We start from the raw sequence: 19,351 nt of genomic DNA, 5'->3' as shown, positions 1-19,351 counted from the left end.
GTGTCTGTGGATGCAAGTGCAAAGCTGGAAATGAAAAGAACATTCCAGAGGAAGCAAACAGCACTGTACAGGCTGCTGTGTTCTGGCCTTCAAAAAGACAGTGGACTTTCTTACTTTGAGCCATAGATCAAAATGTCACAATGAAGTACAAAGATGTTCATTTGAACATTAATTGTAATGGCAAAAACTAGGTGGAAAAAACCCAAATAGTAGAATATATACATGTGATAGTTATGAGAACTTTACAAATCACATTTATTCTGGGTTCACATTTATTCATTTGAAAATAAGCAAGGGCTTATTTTCAAGATCGCTTAAAGGAAGAATTCACCAACAGGAAGTAAGCCATAGGTTGGGAGAGACCGGGGGGCCTGGGTGGATGCTGGGTTGAGGGTACTAGGTGAGCTCCCAATGGCCCAGTATGTCATTTCACCTGCAGGAGGGCAGCCCATGAGATGGGAAGTTTTGCGCTTTGCTCACTGATGTATCCACCATGCCTGACACTCACTAAATATGCATCAAATGGAAAAATGTACATCACATTTATGAAGATTTTAATGACAAGGGAAAACATTTTTGATACTATGTTAAGAAAAGAGGTAAGAAACAAAACCACATGTATATGTATGGGGAAAAAAGCTAGAAGAAATTACATGAAGGTGTTAACTATGGCTCTGTCTGAGATGTAAAATTAGCGGTGACTTTCTTTCCTTATAATTTTCTGTGTTTTTTAGCAAAATAATTTACCAATTACTATGACTTAACCAATAACAAACAGGGAGATTGAAAAAGCTGCAACATGGCCTGGAAAACAATTGTTCCTCCCACAGACATTCCTGTGGTCCACTGGGGAAGTGAGCAGCCTGGGACTGCAGTGGTTAACTCCCCACCAGGCTCAGGAGAGAAGGAGTGTCCACCCTCAGACCCGGTGGGAATCAGGATCCCTGACCCCTCTACCTTTAACTCCACCAGACCACATAAGCAGGTGAATATGTTATGGGTTCAACTGGATCACCTAAAGAAGATACACTGAAGTCCTAATCCCCATTACCTCAGAACGTGACCTTATTTGGAAAGAGCATCACTACAGAGATAATCAAGTTAAAATGAGGTCATTAGGGTGGGCCCTAATCCAATATGAGTGGTGTCCTCATGAAAAAGGGGAAACTTGGCCAGGTGTGGTGGCTCACGCCTGTAATCCCAATACTATGGGAGGCCAAGGCAGGAGGATCACCTGAGATCAGGAGTTCAAAACCAGCCTGGCAACCTGGTGAAACCCCGTCTCTATTAAAAATATAAAAAAAATTAGCCGGGCACAGTGGCGGGTGCCTGTAATCCCAGCTACTCGAGAGGCTGAGGCAGGAGAATTGCTTGAACCCGGGACGTGGAGGTTGCAGTGAGCTGAGATCGTGCCATTGCACTCCAGCCTGGGCAACAAGAGCAAAACTCCGTCTCAAAAAAAAGAAAAAAAAAGTGGGGGGAAACTTAGAGACAGACATTCACACAGGTAGAAGACCGAGTGAAGGTGAAGACAGGGATAGGGCTGATGAGTCTACAGCCACAGAACACCAAATAATGACAGCAAACCCACAGAAGCCACGGGAGAGGCCTGGAACAGCTTCTCCCTCCCAGCCTTCAGAACGAACCAAACCTGCTGACACCCTGATCTTGGACTTCCAGCCTCCAGAACTGTGAGACAATAAACTGCTGCTGCTTAAGCCACCTGGTCTCTGGTATTTCACTATGGTAACCTCAGGAAAAACTAACGCAGTAGGGGAGAGAGCCTGCCTTGGAGTCAAATCATGGGAAGACCCTGGCAAGACCTCGTTTCTCTGGGACTCAGTTCACTTATCTGGAAATGGGAGACCTGGCCTAGAACAGTGGGTTTCAAACTCAAATTTAGCCCTAGAATGAAATCTGACACGGAAGCCCAAATATAAAAGGTAAAATAAAGCCCAATTGGGTAAAAGCCTGGTCTGGATCACACAGTCTCCCTGCAGAGCAGTCTTTGAAAACCACAACTCCAGGTGATCTGTAAAATCCCTGCCACCACTCCATTCTAAGACTGTCCAAACAAGAAACCCACGGACAGTATCGCTGGGCATCTTGCATGTGCCTGAGCTCGTGCCTTCTCTTTCAAGGAGCTTCCGGCCGTAGTGGGGAGGTGAGACTAACACCGCAAAGACAGCGGGGCCACCCTTCCCTCCTGAGAGCTCCAGCTGCGGACAGGTCACCTGATGTTCCAAACCCGACACATCTAAATTTATTTCGCCCTCCAAGGACAAGCAGATGCTGTGCCTTATCACAGCACGGCTAGGTGGCAGAACGACAGACATGACGCGCCCTTATCACCCCAAGGACAGCAATGACGTCTGCAGAGACTTGGTTTCCCTGACGATGAAATCAAGAGCTCACGTGCCAGCCAGGCAGGCCTGAAGGGGACTGGGTCACCAAGACGTGTGAGATTGTGATCATCCTCTCAGGGGCCCCAGACTCATCAGGAGGCACAAAGCTAACAAAGAAAGGGGGAAACAGTGTCACCATTCCCTCTGCCCCACTGTGGAATCAGGCAGGGTATTTGGTCTTTATTCATTTGATTTTTAATTAGACAAAGAACATGCCAATTCATTCTTTTTTTAAAAAAAAAAACAATCTTACAGATAAAGCCAGAGTCCCCTCTGACCTTCACGCCTTCCCTGGGGGTAACCATTGTTAGGACTCGGGGCTGCAGGCTTCTAGATGACATACGTCCTTTCAAGGAAACACACTGGGCCAGAGCAGGGGCCTGGGCAGAGTGTGATGCTTCCAGCTTCCCTGGGCAAACTGTGGAGCCGTGGGGAGGAAGGAAGGCTGAGGACTGCAGGAATCAGGGCGGGCTTCCAAGAAGAGGAAGCTGGAGGCAGTGCTCTAGGAAGAGGAGGATTCCGATGACTCCAAGGCAACAGTCTCTGGGACACTGAACCCACTTCACCTCAGCACAAAAACAGCTGGCCTCATTCATCATGTGTAGCCGATTCAGCTTCTCTGGGAAACTCCAAAACCCTCTCAAAGGGTCCTCAACCTCTGCCCTCAAACCACTATCGCCGTGAGGATGACGATGACAATGACGATGCTGATGACAATGATGGCCTGTGTGCAACACTCTGCTGGCCCTCCCAGAGGCTCTACCAGGTTTGTGTTAGTGTCTCCAGTTTATACACAAAGAAACTGCAAACTAGAGAAAGTAAGCTACTTGCTCAAAGTCACAGGGCTGGCAGCAGCAGCACCACCACTTCATCTTGATGACAGTGACAGAGATCCTTCCAGGAGCCCTCGCTGCTGGACAAGGGTGGCCTGTGACACAAGTCCGGCGACTGCAGCAATGCCTAGCACAGAGGAGGAGCTTAACAAGTATCTGTTAGCCAGTGTCTGGTTTAAAGAACATTCGCAGGCTGGGCGCAGTGGCTCACGCCTGTAATCCCAGCACTTGGGGAGGCCAAGGCAGGTGGATCACATGAGGTCAGGAGTTCGAGACCAGCCTGGCCAACATGGTGAAACCCTGTCTCTACTAAAAACACAAAATTAGCTAGGCGTGGTGGCAGGTACCTGTAGTCCCAGCTACTTGGGAGACTGAGGCAGAAGAATTGCTTGAATCTGGGAGGCAGAGGTTGCAGTGAGCCAAGATTACACCACTGCACTCCAGCCTGGGGGACAGAGTGAGACTCCATCTCAAAAAAACAAAAAAGGGAACATGGCAGTTGGGCAGAGTGGCTCATACCTGCAGTCTCAGCTACTCAGAAGGTTGATATAGGAACATTACTTGAGCCCTGCCTGGGCAACATAGTGGGATTCTGTCTCAAAAAATAAATATCAGAGAAAGATAAAGAAGGAAAGGAAGAAAGAAAGAAAGAGGAGGCGGGGGGAGAGGGAGAGGGAGAGAGGGGGAGAGGGGGAGAGAGAGAGAGAGAGAGAGAGAGAGAGAGAGAGAGAGAGAGAGAGAGGCAAGGCAGGCAGGCAGGCAATGTTGGGTGAATAACCAAGTACTAGACTACTTCAAGGAAATCTTCACACTATGAAGATGATTTTTTTTCCCCCATGTTAAAAGATTCTACATTTTCCTCTAGGAATCCCCCACAGCCTGGGACTTCTGCTCCTGGAAACAGTTAAGGCTTTGGCAAGAGGCTCTCCCACAAGGCAATTCGATCTCCCCTGTCTGTCTGAGGGTTCGGGGCACTGCTGTGGCACGCCAGACACAGCAGCTACTTTCTGTGAACAGCCTCCTCATAAACGTCAGTCCTGTTGGGGGGTGGGGAGGGGGCCTTGATTTATTATATAGCTTTTGGACAGTTCCTACAGAAATATTGCCAAACAGTGGAATAATCAACTCTTTCACTCAAGCCCCCTCAGACTTTTTTAAATGAAAGAATAAAGTACGCAATGAGCCTGAGCTAAATAAATAAAAATGCCACACTTTTGCCCAACAGACCTTTCTGCGTCACTGAGAAATATTTGCAGACCTCAACAATCTTTTATCTTCGTGATGATGTTCCAGCCTTCCAAGTTTCGGACATCCTAAGAAATTCTTTGATTTGGGCTCTGTAATGATCTCCCATGAACAATTATCCCATTAACTAATAAAGTCACTATTTGATGTTTCACCAAGCAGACGTTAGAGAACCCCTTCTTCCTCTCATGGTCTGTCTGCCCTGTGCCAGTTCTGTTGAAAATCCGTTAGTTCATACGTGGGGCTCACACTGGAAGCAGAGAGATGGGTGGCAAGGAATCTCTCTCTCTCTCTTTTTCTTTTTTTTAGAGGGTCTCGCTCTGTCGCCTAGGCTGGAGCGGTGCAGCAGCACATTCATAGCTCACTGTATCCTCGGACTCCTGGGTTTGAGCAATCCTCCTGCCTCCGCCCCTCAAAGCACTGGGGTTCCAGGCTTGCGCCGCTGCAGCTGGCCTAGGAATCTGTCTCAATGCTCAGGTCTGCACCGCTGCACCTGGCCTAGGAATCTGTCTCAGTGCTCATGGCTGCCACTCACAGTCCTGGCTTCCAGGTTGAAGAGAAGGCAACATCCATCCACCCACTCATGCTGCTACAGCAATGGAGACGCCCAGATGGAGAGCCCGTGGTCCAGGCCCTCAGGGAGCTCGCAGAGAGATCCTTTAAAAGCCAGGAGGGACGCCACTTCCTCCAGGGAAGTGGGGATAGATCTTTGCCTTGGTTCTGCAGCTCAGCAACCTGCTCCATACCCTTGTGGAACTTTCTTGATTTGTCATCTCATCTTAATTTCAGTTGGTCTCCCATGCTCCTTGGTGGATGAGCTCCAGGAGATCAGCGATCCGCTCAGCTCCCCCGTGGACAGCACGTTTTCAGTGCTCACTAAACATGCATTGAATAAGCAGAGGAACTCGCCACACACACTTACAAGATACAAGAGAGACAGAAACGTCCACCCCTTTGAGCACCTAAGGAGTCTCCCTGCCTTGAGCACTGGCTGGGGCCCTGCCCACATGTTTATGCAGCAATATGCTCATGGGGAGTTGCAAGGTGTCACTCCAGACCAGGGACCTGGCTCTCCTGGGCGGGTCACTCTCCCCTTGAAGCCTGTTTACTCCACCACCAATGGGTGGTGGACAAGATGCTCTCCAGTCCCCTGAGCTAAGAATTCTGTGAAAACCTGACATCACTGTGATCATGACTCCGACTACAGCTTCAGAGGAAACCAACCTGCCCCAGGAGCCACCGGCTTCCCCTCCCCACTTAGTGGCTGTGAGACTGTGGCTGAGTCATGTACCGTGCTGAGCTGCCTCATCCAGATGGTGAGGATGGTGGGCGGGGGGAGGGGTGGGTTACAGCAGATGCTACCTACAGTGCCTCCTAAGGCCAGACTTTAATTACTTTAAGTGTAAACTACTGGCTAAGGTTAAATGGGTACAGCAAACACATGTCACCAATTTTTTTAGAAGAGCTCTAATTTCAAATATTTCACCTCATTCATTCCTTCATTCACCCAGTATTAATGAACCCCTATTATGTGCCAGACACTGTTCTCATAGTGAACCAGGCAAGACACAGTTGCAATTAACATAGAACATCTAGTACAGTGTGGGAGACAGAAAATACACAAGTAAACGAAAAGATGGCTTCAGACGGAGTTATGGGTAAGAACATTAAATAAACAGCACTATGGGAAAGGATGCAATTAGAAGGAGGGTATGGTTCCTTTTTAGAAGGCTTCTCTATGGAGATGATATTTGGACTGAGACCTTAAAGTCCCCTGGAAGAAAAAGTGTGAGGAAGAACATTCCGGGTAGAGAGAACAGGTGCAAAGGCTCTGGGCTGGAGACAAGCGTGTGTTATTCAAAGGACAAAAGGGAGACCAGCTTGTGAATGGAGGAGGAGGGAAGGATCCAAGATGAAGGTGAGGGCCAGCTCACATAGGGCAGCACAGGGAGGGCACTGACAAAAGGACCATGGATAGGATTTAGAGAGTCCATGGACTGGGGTGGAAAAAAATGTCATCTTTCTTTTCACCAACCTCTAACTGAAAATTTGCACTTCCTTCATTATGAATGTAGATAACAACCTACAATGATGTCAGCAGTGCCCGGGACTTGTCACCGGCAGAAATCAAAGATCCATTCCTATCAGTTGCTGCAGATATCTGAAAAGCTCCCTCAGGTTCATGACAAGTTCAAAATTACAATAGCTGGCCGGGTGCAGTGGCTCACGCCTGTAATCCCAGCATTTCAGGAGGCTGAGGAGGGAGGATCACTTGAGCTCAGGAGTTTGAGACCAGCCTGGGCAACATGGCAAAATCCCGTCTCTACAAAAAATACAAAAATTAGCTGGGCATGGTAGTGCACGTTTGTAGTCCCAGCTACTCAGGAGGCTGAGGTGGGAGGATAGCTTGAGCCCAGGAAGCAGAGGTTGCACTGAACCAAGATCACGCCACTGCACTCCAGCCTGAGCGACAGAGTCAAACCCTGAGGCAAAAAAAAAAAATCAAAATTACAATAGCTATTAGACCCACAGTTAGACCTTATAAAGTATTAACAAAGAAGCACATATATTTCTGTATCATAAATTTTAGAAGTATGTAGTAAGTATATTTAAAAAGGATCAGTTTCCTCTGTAACCCTATGTATTCTATTTTATCTGTAAAAGCATTCTTCTGATAAGGGGTCTACAGGCTTCACCTTAGGGCAAAGTGCTTACAAGCCACAGTAAGGAGTCTGGGTTTTACTGAGTGGAATGGAGAGCTGTTGGGTTGGTTTCAGCAGGAGAATGATTTCACAGGGTCCAGTTTTCATTTTGCAAAAATCACACTGGCTGCTAGGTGGAGATGGTCTGTGACTGTCCAGGGCAGGGCTGAAGGCGGAAGGCCAGGGCTTTAACAGACTGCCGTTCGGGGCCATCCAGACATGGCGGCATCCTGGGGTCCTCATGGGTTCTGACCTCAGCTCTGATCAAGAGCCTTCTCATGGCACCACCTCACACCCTAAAGGGGCCCTGTCCCCTTGGCGCAAAGCCTGTCCCAGGACATCCTCCCAGAGAACTTCAGAAAGTGAGCTCATGTGTCCACAAGAAAAATAAATGCGGTATTGGCCACTGTTTGGTTTGTGTATTGGTCTAGGAAAGAAATGAGAATTTTATTTTAAAAAGCCTTCCAGCAGGACCCCAGCAGAGACTGGGCAAACACCTCAGCGACGGACTGTAAACAGTGGGAAGGCCCAGACCCTGGCCCCGTGGCCACGAGCTGCAGCCCCACGGCTCACGTCAGCCTTCCTGCCCTTCCCGGGCCTCTCTCCCACGGCACTCACACACAGAGCCTTTTCAATACCCTCCGGCAGAACAGAAGAATCCATTTCCACACGCCAGCACGCACGTTCCTCACACCATCCCAGGGGAGTGGGCCCTGCCAAGAGGCCAGTTTATGGACCTAGAAGGACAGACAGGGCTGGGGCCCATGGTCGCGGCGGGGGGGTGGTCCATGGACAGAGAAAAGCTCAGAGCCAAATCCTGTGCTCCCAGGTCCCCCACAGTGGAAGTGAATGAGGTGGGGCCAGGCAGACTGGAAGCTGAGGGACACTCAGGTGCTCCCAGGGCAATGCCTGGAAGCTTATGGGGAGGAGGCCTAGAGTGAGGAAATCAACCTCCGCCTCCCAAGCTGAAGCGATTTTCCTGCCTCAGCCTCCTGAGTAGCTGGGATTACAGGCACCCGCCACCATGCCTGGCTAATTTTTGTGTTTTTAGTAGAGGTAGGGTTTCCCCGTGTTGGCCAGGCTGGTCTCTAACTCCTGACCTCAGGTAATCTGCCTGCTTCAGCCTCCCAAAGTGCTGGGATTACAGGCATGAGCCATCACACCCATCCTAGATCTAAGAGTCTTAATTTGGGAGGAGGGGGCTGGGAGGGACACCAGGCCTTGGCAGGGCTAGTTAATCTCAAAGTATGAGAAGCTGTGTCTCAGGGGAGAGGTGGAAAGCCAGGGTGCACTGGCTCTTTGAATCTAGGAATAGGTTGGCAGTGAACCTAGTCCTAGACTATGGACTGAATGTCTGCATCCTCCCTGCAACACACATGTTGAAACCTAACCCGCAGCGTGACGTTATTTGGAGGTAACGCCTTTGGGAGGTGATTTGGTCATGAGGGTGGAACCATCATGAATAGGATTAGTGCTCTTATAAAAAGAGACAAGAGCTCTCTCTCTCTCTCTCTCTCTCCCTCCCTCCCTCCCCCGCCCCACCATGCAAGGATACAAGAAGACAGCCAACTGTACACCAGGAAAAACTGATGAGGACACCAGATCTGCCGGCATTTTCATCTTGGACTTCCCCACCTCCAGAACAATGAGAGATAAATGTCTGTTGTTTAAGCCACCTAGTCCGTGGGTATTTGTTAAAGCAGCCCATGCTAAGACATAGGTTACATGAAGGAGAAAAAGGCGGCGCAGTGGCTCACACCTGTAATCCCAACACTTTGAGAGACCAAGATGGGCTGATCACTTGAGGCCAGGAGTTTGAGACCAGCCTGGCCAACATGGCAAAACCCTGTCTCTACTAAAAATACAAAAATTAGCTGGGCGTGATGGCAGGCACCTGTAATCCCAGCTACTTGGGAGTCTGAGGCACAAGAATTGCTTGAACCCAGGAGGCAGAGGTTACAGTGAGCCAAGATCACGCCACTGCACTCCAGCCTGAGCAACAGAGCAAGACTCCATCTCAAAAAAAAAAAAAAAAAAAGTAGGTGTCTGCGTTGCTGGTGTGTGAACTGTAGCAGAAACGGGACAGTTCTACAGTAACCAGCTATGCCAGCAAAAGCTTTTCTGCAGGGAGAAGGAGGGTTTTTTTGTTTTTGTTTTTGTTTTTTGAGACAGAGTTTCACTCTAGTTCCCCAAGCTGCAGTGCAATGGCGCAATCTTGGCTCACTGCAACCTCTGCCTCCCAGGTTCAAGTGATTCTCCTGCCTCAGCCTCCCGAGTAGCTAGGATTACAGGCATGTGCCACCACGCCCAGCTAATTTTGTATTTCTAGTAGAGATGGGGCTTCTCCATGTTGGTCAGGCTGGTCTTGAGGGAAGGAGCTTTTTAGTCTGCACCCACTGGCATTGTGGGTTGCAAGTTTGTCTAGTATCCACTCTGGGATATAAAAAAGAAACCCAGGAAGCTCACTGCTGTGTCGTCCTTCATGGCTCGAGGTCACCAGCCAGTCTGCCTTCTTCTCTCCCGGCTTTCAAAATCTTATGTTTGTTTTATACGTAATGTCCAGGGTTTTTGATGTCCTTAGCGGGAAGGACAGGAAACACCGCATCTACTCCCTCTTGTCTGGAACCATAAATCCTATATTTCATATTTTCATCTTTTATATTTTTGAGGAACACATGAATCAAATATAGCAAAATGTTAAGATTTCTCTCATCTGGATGGCAGATACATGAATGCTCAGTATCTGGCTCTCAATGCTCTTCTTCTGTTTATTAGAAACACTTCATAAGTTGAGTGGTCACTTACACCTCATTTATTCTTTCCTTCCCTTGTTCATCCAACTAACATCTATTGTGCCCCTCCTGTGAGGCAGTAACCAACTACGCAGTGGTGAATTTTAACAATCCAGTTCCTCCCCAAAGAGCCCTGAGGAAGGGTGCTCTGGCAGAAGAGGACAGGTGCTCTGAGAGACTCTGGTCTGGAGCTCATTTAAATTCAGGAGTCAAAAGAGGCTTCTCTGAGGAAGTGGCCTTCACATCTGGCTGTGCCCCATAGCACTCCTGGCATCACCACCTGCAGACAGTTTAGCCAGGGCCGGGAAGCACCGCCCTGCCAGGTGAGCGTGGCTGTGCGCAGGTGCCCGCTTCTCACATTGCTCCCCTTGGAGATGCTTTCCTCCTGTTGTAAGCTCTCACCTCCAACTCAACACCCCAGAAAGGTCTCTCCGAGCAGCCCTGTGGCCCTGTGGATGAGTGCAAGACGTTCCCTGGGGCCACAGTGAATGGGTTGTGAGGTAACATCTCTCTTTTGGGAGAAGCTGGGCTCAGCATCCAGGAATGGCTTTCTGGCAGCCAGCAGACCCAGGATGAAAATGACAGAGAAGGCTTGGCTCACCAGAAAGGGGGTACTTGCTGGGCACACATGGGTGAGTTGCAACCATGGCAACTAAGGTCTCCTTCCCAGTCCCACAACAGGCCCTATTCTCTCTGAGCCAAAATTAGCATGAAGAACAAAATGGTCCCCCATGAGGAAATGGCTAGTCACCAGAGGGGTTCTCCCTGGCTCCCCTCTCTGAAGGCCCCCTGCAAAGTCTCAGTGGTCAAATCCTCCCCAGTAAGCTACAGCCCCAGGAACACAGCCCCTCTTCTCTTCCACCCGACCTCGACTGCCTCCAGCAGAAAAGCTGATCATCAAGGGTGCACACGGCATCCATGGCACCGTGGTGTCTGTGGGAACTCCGGAAAGCACGCCAGTGTGCAGAGGGGCATGGGCCCCTGGTCTCCCGAGGAGGGCACCAGCTAAGCCCTTTACACACATGGTCTCATCTCACCCACTCCACCACCCTATGACTGGGTTCACAGACAGTGTTACAGCTGGGGAAACAGGCTCAGCAGGATAAATTAACTTGTCATGTGGCCAGTAGAGAGGGCAGGATCTGAACCCATGTCTGCCTGGACCCAGAGCCCCCGATCCCTCAGGCCAGCAGCATTCTCGGCCCGAGAACACCATGGGGATTCTGATGTGCCTGGGATTTTAGGGATGGAAGGTGGGTCTTGAGGACGTTTCCTGACCCTTCAGGATCCCACCTTGCTTCACCTGCTCATGTCTGCCTTCGTGGGGCGGGGCACAGATGGCTTCCTATCACCTATAAACATGGAGTGTGGACTGAGTGGCCCAGGGCCAGGACGGAGCAAGCCTGGGGGTGGCAGGTAAGTCCCCCCGGCCCTGGAAACTGGTGGGGACAGACCGTGAAGAGGCCATTTAGAAAAGCTGAATAAATGGCTACATGTGGCCTTGAATTCCAGGGCAGGCACGGGGCAGCTCACCCGAGGCCCTGGGCAGAAGTCCCCAGAAAAGCTGGGCCTATGGAGTTCTGGGCAGCACCACCCCGTGCCCAGCCTTCAGTGGACTTGAGTCTTCTTAAACGTGTTCAGCACGTCCATGACCTCTGACAATAATAAGCGGATGGGGAGCCCTCAGGCAGTGATCGGGAAGGACCCACCCCAGGGCACAGAGGGGAGAAGGGCCGGGACCCCAAACACTCTGGAGTGGGGCCTCACATCATGCCTGTCCCCTGGGCGCTCTCCCCCACGCACCCAGGCCTCCTCACCACAGCCGTGTCCTGCATGGGACCAGGCACAGACCCACTTGGTTGGCTGCTCTTGGAGGTGCCTGGTGTGTGTGTGCTGGATACAGGGGGCTAAGCTGTGCCACTGAGCCCAGTGGCTCCTCAGGAGCACTGACATCCCCAGCAAGTGGAAAGGGGAGCCTCACCTCCCCCACCCCACCTGACTCTCAGCTCCCAAAGCCTGGGCTGCCCCCTGAGGGCAGGACCCACAGGCTCCAGGAAGAAAGGGGAGAAGTTATGAGCGGTGGCTCTGTGCTGGGCCTGGCCCACCTCCACCACCCTCCCATCAGCTGTGTGACTTTGGGCCATTACAGAACCACTCTGTGCCTCAGTTTCCCCATCTGAAAGGTGAAGTGAAATATTAAATAATAGCACCTGCCTCAAAGGGTAACTGGGAGGAGGTCACTCTGCCCGGCACATGCCATATATTCAATGAATACTGGTTGCCTGTTTATGTTGATTAGCAAAAAGGTCAGCCTGGAGCCCCTACCTGGAAGCACAATACTGTGTCCACTGATTGGCATTTGCCTCACTGCACAGACAGCTTGGCGGCTCACCCATTTGCCTTAATGCACAAACGGCTTGGCGGCTCACCTGCTACTCACTCCCCCCACAGCCCCCAGGCAGGACAGCTTACCTATGGTCCTTCGGAGGTCTTCACACTGGCTAATGTGAGGGAACTTCAGGATTTCTTTCCACTTCTTGCTTTTCCCTTTGCGCTTTCCTCCGCCCCCTGCAGAGATGGGGAAAAAGATGCCTGGCTGAGGCTCCAGAGCCTGCGGCGTCCCCGCAGTGAGCCTGCCCACCAGCCTCCTGGGCTGAGAGACAGAGGGACAGGCTGTAGGCCAAGCCAGTGACACACCCCCAGCCCAAGACACACACAAACACACACACTCTTCCTCCCAGGTGGGCTGCGAGCCCCAGTATCCCGCACAGTCCTGCCTGACCCCGGCCCCCTAGCAGTGAGGCCTAGGGCTCCCCTGCACCCCACCCACACCAGGCATCCCCCATGGCTGTTCCCCTAGACTAGACCACAGCCTTCCCACAGCAGGGGCCAGGCCTGCCACGTCTGAACATCCCCTTTAGCTTGGGACATCCCTGTGGGGCAGAGGCACAGGCAGGTGCCCATGGCCCCTCATGGCCCTCATTTTGTCCTCTTGCTTTCTGTGGAGAGTCTCCTTCCCCAGCTGGAGGCTAGATGTTGGGGGACAAGAACTTCAGTTTCCACTTGTCAAGTACCCCCTTCTTCTTGCTCCTCACAAACCCCAGAGTCTCCGAGGCTGGAAGAAAGAGGGACTCCTGAGGGGCCCGCCCTGCCTCACATCCTTCCCAGTGCACACGAGTACTGAGCACGTGGACGTGATGAACATGCACACGCACAATGAATGTGCACTAGTAATGAACACATGTAATGAACAGGCACGTGTAACGTGCAGAACCACATGAGGCGCACACAAGTGTTCCCGTCATCCTTGCACTCCTGGTCCAAGGGATGATGGACAGGTGTCAGGGCGCACAGGCGCAAACAACGATGGGGTGAAGCTCTGGGCCTGAGTGTCCCTGAGCCCACCAGCATCTGGGCCTTGGACCTGAAGGCACTGCTGTGCCATGTGGCCAGAGGGCTCCTGGGGACCAAGGTGCCATCACCCACTCTCCACCCTTACAGTGGCGCTTAGCCACCATCTGTCCATGACTCACCACAGGTCATGGAGCCCTTTGTGCCCCTTGGTTATCAGGATTTTATGTAGCTCGTCTGCTTGCTCCGGGTGGGTATGCAGCCCCTCCACTCTCTCACCCTCCCAGGAACCAGCTGGGCAGGACAAGGCCCCTTCTGCACACCAGCAACCCAGGGGAGCCCAGTGGCACTCAGCTCCAGCCCTCTCCCAGCCAGCCCAACCTGTCCTCCACCTTGCTCTGGCCCTGTGGCCGTCCCCCGCTGCCTAGGCAAGCCTGGACAAGCACCCACCCTCTCTGAGTCCTCATCCATGAAGTGGAGACAGTAAGGCCTTCCTCCCAAGGCTGAAAGGAGGGATAACAAGGTAGCATGTGTTTAAAAGTAGGCACAGAACTGGGGATTCTTAATTGTCATCCAAGCTATCCTGGAAAGCAAGGTCATAGCCCTGATTAGCCAGTGCACCTGCCTCTGAGAATGGGACCAGAACTCTGCTCCTGCTCCAGGAAGCAGGAGAGAGTGCTGATGGGGAGGAGTCCATCTCTCTCCTCTCCTCTCATTGCATCTTCAACCCAACTCCCTCCTCTCCAACTAGCCCCAGTGTCCTCCTCTCAAATCTCCACAGACGGCCAAGGCCTCGCACTCCGAGGGACAGAAGGAATGCGTATTGGGCACCTGCCGTGGTGAGGCTCCATCTGTACATTATCTTGTTTAATCCTCAGAATGACTCTTTGAGGAAGAAATCACTGGGCCTGCTGGTGGCTCGACCCACGCCACGCTCACTCTTTCTGCCAACGGGGGCCACACACACAGGTGCACACACATTTCATGTACACATAAACATACACGCGCATACTGCTCAGCCATGCACTGGCCCTGCCCGGGGCCAAGCCACTCACCTGCAGGCTTCACCCTTACTCTACAAGGCAGGAACTTTTTTTTTTCTTTTTTTGAGACAGAGTCTCACTCTGTCACCCAGGATGGAGTGCAATGGCACGATCTCGGTTCACTGCAACCTCTGCCTCTCCCAGGTTCAAGCGATCCTCCTGCCTCAGCTTCCCGAGTAGCTGGGAATACAGATGTGCACCACCACACCCGGCTAATTTTTCATATTTTCAGTAGAGACAGGGTTTCACCATGTTGGCCAGGCCGGTCTCAAACTCCTGACCTCAAGTGAACCACCTGCCTTGGCCTCCCAAAGTGCTGGGATTACAGGCATGAGCCACTGCACCTGGCCGGCAGGAACTATGATATACCCAGTTGACAGATGAGGAAATCGAGGCATGGGGGAAAGGTAGCAAGTCACCTGTGGCCCCATGGCTCATAATTGGCAGAGCCAAGACCCCAGCCTGAGCAGAATCCAGACCCTGGGCCCTGGCTCTTGCTATTCTCTCTGTAAACCACCATTTTGGGTGCCCTGAATACAAGAGAAATTCTCAGAGGATCAAAGAGAAAGCTGGTGTCAGACTTCAGGAGTGACGCGGCAGCCATGACGGGAGCAGGAGCAAGGATCTAGCTGGGGACCCAGCCTGTGAGCTCCCAGAAAAGCTGCAGGCCAGACCGGAGGCCCACAGGGTCACCAGTGTGACCCTTAGGTGGCTTGTTTGTCTGCTTGCTTGTTCACTGAACCAGTTGCCAACATTGAAAAATTAGGAGATTCCCAGGAGCTCAGATGAGGATGCAAAGGCACAAGAATGATATAATGGACTCAGGGGACTTGGGGGAAGGGTGGGAGGGAGATGAGGGATAAAAGACTACACACTAGCTACAGTGTACCTCGCTCAGATGACGTGTGCACCAAAATCTCAGAAATCACCACTAAAGAACATTCCATGCAACCAAACACCACCTGTTCCCCCAAAACTATTGAAATAAATAAAAATGAGGAGATTTCACATCGAAATCCAGACCTTGGACGTCTCTCCCACAGCCAGGCACCCCACATGGCAAGAATCAGCCGGAGCTGGGCAGCAGCTGCCCGGGGGACAGCACATGTGGCCTCCAGACAAGCCAATCCTCATCTAGCCGCAGCCCTCATTCAGGCAGCCTAGAGGTTCTTCTATGCACTCCCAGATAGGGCCACCCTCTCAAGAAATCAGCCTAAACCCTAGCTCAGCAGAGTCTGATGTCCCCATCCCAGCAGCTGCAAGGCCTGGGAGGGTCGTTAGAACTCGACGGGTCCATCCCCTGCTCCCCATTCCTCTCGCACACTACTGATTCTCAGACCTGGCAGGCATGAAGCACCATTTTTTGCATATGGCAAAATATGCATAACATAAAATGTACCAGTTTAACCATTATTTAGGTGAACGAGTCAGCTGCATTAAGGACGTTCCCATTGCTGTGGAACCATCACCACCTTCCATCTCCAGGACTCTTTCATCATCCCAAACTGAAACTCTGAACCCATTAAACATTAACTCTCATTCCCTCCTTCCTCCTAGCTCCCGGCAACCTCTCTCCTACACTCCATGTCTGTGATTGTGACTACTCTAGATACCTCATATAAGGGAATCATACATGTTCTTTTGTGTCTGTTCTTTCACTTAGCGTAATGTCCTCAAGCTTCGCCCATGTTGGAGCATGTGTCAGAACTTCATTTGTTTTGAAGGCTGAATAATATTCTGTTGTATGGGTATACAACTTTTTGTTTATCATTCATTTGTGGATAGACACATGGGCTGTTTCTACCTTTTAGCTATTATGTATAATGCTGCTATGGATATTTGCAAACAAGTATCTGTTCAAGTCCCTGCTTTCCATTCTTTTGGGTATATACTCAGGAGGGAAATTGCTGGATTATACGGTATATATGTTTAAGTTTTGGGGGAACTGATGAAGCACTCTTGACAATACAGATTGCTAGGCTGTACCCCAATCCTCTGTGATTGGACCCCAGGAATGTGACTTCTTAAAAGGATCCCCGGGTGACTCTCAGGCAGCCAGTCTATGGCACCCAGGAGTCTATTTTATACACGCACACTTATAGATTTATTCATTAAGAAAGTTAACATAGGTTCACTGATTCGTTCAACCAATATGTGTTGAGCACATACTAAGCGGCAAGCCCTCTGCAGGTGCCGGACGCAGTGTCGCTAGCAGGGAAGACAGACACATCCAACGCGTTACCTCAGTGGTTCCCAACCCCAGCAACGGCCTCCCAGGGAACATTTGGCAATGTCTGGAGACATTTTTAATTGTCACCACTGGGTGGAGAGGTGCTACTGGCAGCTAGTGGGTGCAGGCCAAGGATGTGGTTAAACATTGCGCTGTGCACAGGACAGACCCCTGGAACAAAGAATGGTTGGCTCTAAAAATCTCGTCAAGGGTTGGGACGAGATGTGGTGGCTCATGCCTGTAATCCCAGCACTTTGGGAGGCCAGGATGGGAGGATTGCTTGAGCCCAGGAGTTTAGACCAGCCTAGGCAACATAGCAAGACTCCGTCTCTATTAAAAATAAAAATAAAATAAGTAGCTGGGCGTGGTGGCGCACAGGAGGATTGCTTGGGCCCAGAAGTTCAAGGCTGCAGTGAGCTATGATCATGCCACTGCACTCTAGCCTGGGTGCAGAGCAAGACCCCATCTCAAAAGAAAAAGTAAGTCAAGGGTAGGGATGTGGAAAAATGCTGCTTTACTTAATGACCATTTTACCAACATTTAGGAAAAGAACAGGGGTTGGGGGAGATCTGTTAGTGATGGGGCAGCTGTGGTGGGGTTGGAGGCAGTGGGAAAGGTAAGCCACTTGGAGGCAGCCCCAAGCCGAGGGTGCAGACTCTCCAGCTACGGCCTGGGCTCACTTTCCTCCTCAACCCTATTTCCTCAGCTTCCAGAATAGGGCAGGGGGACTGTGGTGGGCAGGATAACGCCCTCAGGGATGCCCTAATCCCTAGAACCTGTGAATACGTTAGGTTCCATGACAAATGAGCATTATGTTTGTGGATGAAATTATGGATAATGATAGGGACATAATCCTGGATTATCCAGGTGGGCCCACTGTCACCAACAGGGTCCTAAAATGTGGAAGAGGGAGAAAGAGCAACCAGTGTCAGAGTGATGCAATGTGACGAAGACTCACCAGCCATTTGCTGGCTTGGAAGACGGGAAGGGGCCACGAGTCAAGGCATGCAGGCCAGGAAGGTTTCTCCCCGGAGCCCCCAGAGGGAACACAGCCCTGCTGATGCCTTGACTTTAACTCACTGAGAGTGCGTCAGACTTCCGATCTCCAGAACAGTAAGATACTAAATGTGTGGTGTTTTAATCCACTTAGCTTGTGGCAATCTGTTACAGCAGCAACAGGAAGCTAATACGAGGATGTTCTCAGCAGGGGATCCCCCTAAATGACAGCAGACCCCAGAATGGCCTCTCACCCCATATCTGGCTTCCAGTTCCTCTAAAAGTGCCATGAAATAAACCCAACCTTCCTGACTCAGATGGGCTGGGAGAAGGTTTCACTTCTTAACAACAAACAAAACCTGCCTCAGAGAAGGCACCATGTCTAGACGAATGTTTGGCTCTCAAGCTGCTGCGGGGTTGTGAAGCTGCGTATTTGATAACTGAAGTATTGGCACTGTTTATTATTTCATAGGACTTGATTGTTTCTCTGTATCCTGAGAGGGGGCAGGGCCCAGCCATGCCACTGTAAAAATTCCTCCTGTGTCCTGGCCCTACGGCCCTCGCTGCCCTAGGCCCACCTCACTGCTGGGGAGGGGTGTTAGGCCTACAAGGGGCTGGGGCCATCACCTCCCACCTCCCCCGTGCTCAGGTCCCAGCAGCAGGAATGGCCAGTTCCCAGGCCTGACCACCCATAGGCTCAGCCCGTTCTCCTTGGTCCCATTCAGGGCCTCGGTGACTGTCTTCCTAAGCTTTATTTCCCTCCCTGCCTCTGCTCTCAGGGCCTTTACACTCAGTGTTCATTCTGCCAGGAGCACCTTCTTCCTACCTTTCTGAATGTTTCTCACCCACACTTCCATCTTAGCCTGAATTCTACCTTCCTGGAGGTCTCCTCCGAGCTCGGTTGTGAAGCAGGCCCATTCTCCACGTGCCATGGAAGTGTGTAGGAAGCACTGGTCGGTCAGTCTGTCTGTCTCTGTGTTGAACTGCACATCAGCTTACAGATCCATTCTCTCAACGCATGCAGCACACTTTCATGGACTCATTCAACCTCTACGTGCCAAGTGACTGCTGGACTCCCAGACCCAGCCCACAGCTCTCATCACCACCTGAAATCTTCCCACTTATTTGTTTCCTTGCCCGTCATCAGTCTCCCCTGTGCTGATAGCGGACCCGTGGTGTCAGGGACCTGGGTTTCTTTGTTCTCTGTCACCTTCTTCTTGGTCCACTGTAGATGCCCAAACAGTATCTGCTGAGTGAATGCAAGTGTCATGCTTTACGTCCAGCCACCTGGCCACCTGGCGCCCCTCCAATCCCTGTATACATCATCGTTCCCCCACTCCGACCCTACAGGCATGGCTTTCTCTGCCAGGAATGCTTGTTCTTCAAGCTCCAGCTCTAGTGTCCCTTCTCATGCTGCCCTGAAAAGGCAGAGCCCCCTGTCTGGATCACATCCTCTCCCAGCTCAGGTCAGACCTGCTCCCGGGAAGGGGGCGGGTGCAGCTAATGCTTGTTTAATTGCAAGCTTCCATTAAGTTACTTGGCTGACTGGGTAAAGGCATGAATGCTTGCAGGAATAAATGACAACCTCCCTCCCTGCCAGCCTTCTGGGCTGAGCACTGACCTGCGCACTGTACATTCGGCCCTCATTCAGGAGGTACTGACCCTATTCACAGATGAGAAAGCTGACGCTCAGGAAGAGGAATTAATGGAGCCAGGGAATAAGCCACACACCCAGGCGGGAGCACAATCTTCTG

The 19,351-nt window shown here is 51.2% G+C and overlaps 1 protein-coding gene across 3 annotated transcripts in view; it reads right to left on the bottom strand.

Moving 5' to 3' along the window:
- The window catches only part of GRK5 (G protein-coupled receptor kinase 5), a 249,992-nt gene that overhangs the window by 119,953 nt on the left and 110,688 nt on the right, over positions 1-19,351 (bottom strand). For 2 of the 3 annotated variants that reach the window (XM_003825647.6, XM_034931601.3), the window contains exon 2: positions 12,450-12,545. The exons of the other annotated variant lie outside the window; for it this stretch is intronic. In XM_003825647.6, the coding sequence (XP_003825695.1) occupies positions 12,450-12,545 (96 nt within the window). The remainder of the gene's footprint in view (positions 1-12,449; positions 12,546-19,351) is intronic. 3 annotated transcript variants of the gene reach the window in all.

Source organism: Pan paniscus, chromosome 8, assembly GCF_029289425.2.
Source record: "Pan paniscus chromosome 8, NHGRI_mPanPan1-v2.0_pri, whole genome shotgun sequence".
Lineage (NCBI taxonomy): Eukaryota > Metazoa > Chordata > Mammalia > Primates > Hominidae > Pan > Pan paniscus.
This window is presented reverse-complemented; position numbering and strand designations above follow the sequence as displayed.